Source organism: Hyperoodon ampullatus, assembly GCF_949752795.1.
Source record: "Hyperoodon ampullatus genome assembly, chromosome: 2".
NCBI classification, from domain to species: domain Eukaryota; kingdom Metazoa; phylum Chordata; class Mammalia; order Artiodactyla; family Ziphiidae; genus Hyperoodon; species Hyperoodon ampullatus.
This window is the reverse complement of record NC_136915.1, coordinates 5,956,294-5,961,527: the sequence shown is the minus strand read 5'-3', so window position 1 is coordinate 5,961,527 and position 5,234 is coordinate 5,956,294. Positions and strand designations below refer to the sequence as shown.

Here is a 5,234-nt window from a genome sequence, read left to right as displayed (position 1 = left end):
GGTGCAGTGGTTGAGAGTCCGCCTGCCGATGCAGGGGACACGAGTTCGTGCCCCGGTCCGGGAAGATCCCACATGCCGCGGAGCGGCTGGGCCCGTGAGCCATGGCCGCTGAGCCTGCGCGTCTGGAGCCTGTGCTCCGCAATGGGAGAGGCCACGACAGTGAGAGGCCCGCGTACCGCAAAAACAAAACAAAAAAAGCGTTGGGTCTTAGAGAATATTAGTGCTGCAGATTCGAACACAGTAATTTCTGAAATTACTTGTGTAGCTCGGGGGTCGGGGTGGGATGAGCTCCACTCTCAACACAGCCACACACTGGAAGGTCCGTGTGTGTGCTCTGGCGGCTGAGGCCGCTGTGTTGTGCAGCTCTCAGCGCGCAGGAGCTCTGCCTCCGCTGGCGACGGTGTGTTTCCCATTGGCTGAAAGCATCTCACATCCTGGATTAGTACATACCCCCGCCCCCCAAAGAAGACTTATAATGTCTACATTTATGTACCCTCGTGAAAAGTAAGAGCTAGGTAACATAAAAATGGAAGAACTGAGTGGAAGTCGGTCGTGGAATGTTTCTATTCCACAGTCCCCGAAATTCTCTCACCGTGGCGAGTTCCGCGTGTTTCGGGATTGTTCCCTTGACTCTGTCCTCTGTATCCCCTCTAGGGAATGAAAGCCACTGGCTGACCACACATCCCTCCCTGGGCTTCACGAATTTGAAGACTTCCCAGAATAAGGCACAATGTCCATGGCCGGAGTCGCTGCTCAGGAGATCAGAGTCCCGTTAAAAACTGGGTTTCTGCACGATGGCCAAGCCCTGGGGAGCCTGAAGGCCTGCTGGGGGAGCCACGGCGAGTTTGAGAAGTAAGTGCAGGACCTGGGGCCGCTGGAGCCTGAGCGTGTGACGTCCGAGTGAGGGCGGGGACGCGATTGCTGCCTGTTTGTCACCAAGGTGTCCGTCCTTTCCTTTCAGCGGCTTTTTGAACATCGACCCAATAACCATGGCCTACAGTCTGAACTCGACGGCGGAGCACCTAACATCCATAGGTACGTGTCCTGAGAGCCCAAGCTCCCCTGGCACTTGGGGAGGAGGGTGGTGGCAGCCCCTCGCGTGAGCTTGGCCTCCAGCGTTATTTTCTAAATGAGGGAACGACCTGAGCCATTTCCGACAGGAGCCAGACCCCTAGTGGCGACAGATTCTGAAGCTAAGCATGTTCTTAGCCGCCTTTGCACCTCAGCCTGAGTCACTGGGTCTCCCCGTGGGGGTGTGAGCTTCTAAAGGCATCCCAGCAATGAGACATAACAACTTTTAGGGACCCCGGACAGGATCTCTCTTCTTCCTGACGAGCCTCGAATGCCTGTTTGAAAGTGACAAGGTGGTATAAGTGTTGACAAAAACTTAGAAGAGTGTGTGTGTGTTAGTCCTTCTAACGTGAACCTGGCGTTCCTTAGATCTTTGCCAAGGGCTGCTTGTCCCATCGCAGGCGAGTCTTTGGCTCGCGGTATCGCAAGGGGCCGGGTGAGCCTTCGCCCTATCTCAGGGCCACCCTGCATGTGCTGTGTGGTCCACCTCTCAAAGGGCCAGGTTGGTGCGGGCTGGCACTCGCGTAAGCATGTGGGCGTGTGCTGCGCACATGTCCAAGGCAGATAGAAGAGATCATTTGTTCTTTGAACCAGATCAGGTGCGTTCCCCACCTCCCGGCCCCAATTACGCCCGCGGCGCTGGTCTGGGTGTGCTCGGCGTTCCAGCGGCTGGGTGTTTGGCCAGGAGCGACCCGGCAGAAGGTGGCAGGAGCGCGGGCAGCTGAGGGCGAGTGTGGTCGATCTTGGGTAACCTCTCGGTCCCTTCCAGGGCGCGCTTCCAGGTCTGCTCCGATGAACGGCAGCCACTTCCCAGAGCACGGCCCCTCTGCCAAGTCCCGCCTGCCCCCTCTCGTCATCCCCTCGAGTGAAGGCTGGCGGCAGCAGGAGGAGGACCGGGTGGCGTGTGGGTTGAAGAAGCTGGCAGTGAACGGGGTCTGTGCCTCCACGCCCCCGCTCACCCCCATCAAGACGCCTCCGGCCCTCTTCCCCGGCGTGGCTCCCTGCGAGCGGGGCTCCAGGCCCCTGCCGCCGCTGCCCATCTCCGAGGACCTCTCCCTGGACGAGACGGACTGCGAGGTCGAGTTCCTGACCAGCTCGGACACGGCCTTCCTTCTAGAAGACTGCGCGCTCTCCGACTTCAGACCCGACGGCCCCGGCAGGCGCAGCTTCCGAGGGTGCGGTCAGATCAACTACGCGTATCTCGACCCCCCGGCCGCCTCGGCCGCGGATCTCAGCCAGGCGTGCGACCAGGCTGCCGGGGCACCGAGGGCCAGCCCCGCTCCGTCCCAGGCCCACCGGAGACTGAGGAGGTCTCACTCAGGCCCCGCAGGGTCCTTTAACAAGCCGGCCGTCAGGATCTCCAGCTACGTGCACAGGGCTTCTCCCAACTCCGACGACGACAAGCCCGAGGTGCCTCCCCGGGTCCCCATCCCTCCCCGGCCGGCCAAGCCGGACTACAGAAGGTGGTCGGCCGAAGTCACTTCCAGCACCTACAGCGACGAGGACAGGCCCCCCAAAGTCCCACCGAGAGAACCCTTGTCTCGGAGTAACTCCCGCACCCCGAGCCCCAAAAGTCTCCCGTCTTACCTCAATGGGGTCATGCCCCCCACGCAGAGCTTTGCCCCCGACCCCAAGTACGTGAGCAGCAAAGCCCTGCAGAGACAGTACAGCGAGGGGTCCGCCGGTAAGGTCCCCTGCATCCTGCCCATCATTGAAAACGGGAAGAAAGTGAGCTCGACGCATTATTACCTGCTCCCTGAGAGGCCGCCCTACCTGGACAAATACGAAAAGTTTTTTAGGGAAGCAGAAGAGACACACGCGAGCACCCCCATCCAGCCCCTCCCTGCCGACGGCGGTGTCTTTTCGGCCCCAGAAAAGCTGGACTCGAAACCAAGAGTGGATCTGGCAGGCCACGCGAAGCGCAGACATTTCTCCTACGTGGTTTCCCCTTAGACCCTGGGTCCTGGCTCAGCAGAGGTGCCGCAGCAGCCAGCGGTTCTCCTGCAGTTCTCCAGCCTGATGGCGGTGCACAGGAAGATGGTGCAGGTCGCAGGGTCAGAGAGTCAAACTGTCTGTCTTAAAGAGAAGGGTTTAGAGGGTCATGAGGTGCTGCCATGCTGAGCATCCCTGACCGTGTTAGCGGCGGAGAAAAGTCTGCTCAAGTCTGTGATTCAAAGATGTGATGCGGGAAGGAAGGATGGGGACATTTCTGTACGTGCGCACGTTATGCACCCGTACCTACACTTGTGGTAAAATCGTAGATCCTAGTTTCAAGTTAACCAAGTAGTTGCTATCTTAGAGTAATATATATTTAGAATGATAAAAACTAAAGCTGGAGGTTGGCTCCTGATAGACTGAAAATTGAGCAAATGGAAGAGAATACAGAATACAGTATTGTTTAGATCAAAATCATTAAAAAAAAAACCAACTATTTCTGCTTACTAAGTTTGAGGATTTCTGGCTCTGAGGCCTGTTCTGTTGTCTCATTCATTTTTGCAAGCAGTTTTTCTGTGGAGGGCAGGCCATCCGTTCTTTCCGTGACTTAACCTGCCTCGTTCAAGTCATCCCAAGACCTAAATCCTTTAGGTCTTGCTTTCTGGTCTGTTGCGGGGAGGGATGGCCACATATTTGGTACCGTATTCTCACATGTCCGTGTCTCACATCTTGAAAAATGGGAAGGTAACAGAATTCGTCAATCATTTTTCCTTACCATTCCTGCTGTATTCTACCCCCCCACCCCCACCCCAGAAACACAGGGCGCTCGGGGGAAAGCAAACTAAACTCTTTGCCGGTGTTGAGGATGTCAGTTGAAGCAATAATGAAACAGCAACGTGGTTGAGAGGATCTGTGTGGGGACGTGTGTCGTGGGTTTTTTTGTTTGTTTCTTGTTTTTTTGTCTTGGGTTTTTTTCCCCTCCCCTTTTTTAGACTGTATAAATAAACGAATACAACACAAGCTGGACTTGTGTTGCTGGTTCCTCTTCAGTATTTCCTGGGGATTGTTTGCTTTTTAAGTAAAACACTTCTGACCAACAGCCCAGTATGTCTTAAGAGCAGAGGTCACCTCAGCACCTGCTTTGGAAACTCTCACAGTCGGCTGCTCCGCTCGGACAGCTCACGTTCCCATTTTCACAAGCTTCGTTGTATTTATCTTGTGTAGAGCCGCACAAAGGAGATGGTGCTCAGTAACAGAAGTACCTTACTGCGATGTTCTTCATATTAAACAAGCTGTTTACAGTTTAAACTGCTGAGTGATGTTATTTGAGCTATTTAAAGCTTATATTTTAGTATGAACTAAATGAAGGTTAAAACATGCTTTAGAAAAATGCACTGATTTCTGCATTTATGTGTACAGTATTGGACAAAGGATTTTATTCATTTTTGTTGCATTATTTTGAATATTGTCTTTTCATTTTAATAAAGTTATAATACTTATTTATGACACAGTTAACAATGTTTCTTGCCTACACTCTTAAAAAATTTTGTGTCTCGAGTAATATGACAACATGACCATTTTTAAGCACAAGGGAAGATTTTTAAGTAGTCTAACATAGGCTTGAAATTTACCACCATTCCCTAAAATGACAAACGATTTCAGCAATGTACATTTAAATAGTATACAGACAGTGAAAACGAGCTGTTTGTATTTACCTATAACAATTAAGAAGGTGCATCTGAACTGATGCTGGTTTGTTGCTGTGGAAACAGGTTCCTTCTGGGGAGGGGCGTCCCCATCAAGGGGGCTGTAACAGGAAGCAGCCAGCTCTGACATGGACCTGATGTGACGCATTTTGAGTTTGAGGACTAGGTCTGGATTGCCCTGGACCCTTGGGGAGGCTCTGCTGCTTGCTTGATGCAAGGCCACCAAAGGAAGCCCAGCCTGCCCTGGCCTCTCATTGAGTCACAGATTTGGGAGGCGGGAGGAGGCTGGGATGCTGTCAGGGAGGGTGCCTGTCCGGTGTCGCCTGGCCCTTTGCCTGTTCTCCTCCCTTTCCTCTGCCCTGTTGCTGAAATCCAGCTGCCTGCCGTCCCCCACCCCCGGCCCTCGACACTCCCCAGCTTCCTGGGTGACAGCAAAGCTCTCCATGACTTTAAATGCACCGCTGCCTGTGCTTGGTTCCTTCCACAGTAAAGCTTGAGGCCTCGGAAATGGAATATCTGGGC

The 5,234-nt window shown here is 53.8% G+C and overlaps 1 protein-coding gene across 1 annotated transcript; it reads left to right on the top strand.

Annotated features, from left to right (window-relative positions):
• Nucleotides 1–730: 730 nt before the first annotated feature.
• Nucleotides 731–3,024, top strand: ERRFI1 (ERBB receptor feedback inhibitor 1; the record flags this gene model as incomplete). The annotated part of the gene is made up of 3 exons (XM_079697916.1): nucleotides 731–852; nucleotides 962–1,035; nucleotides 1,841–3,024. The coding sequence occupies 3 exons, from the start codon at nucleotides 731–733 to the stop codon at nucleotides 3,022–3,024; spliced, it is 1,380 nt and encodes a 459-aa protein (XP_079554042.1).
• Between the last annotated feature and the right edge of the window lie 2,210 nt (nucleotides 3,025–5,234).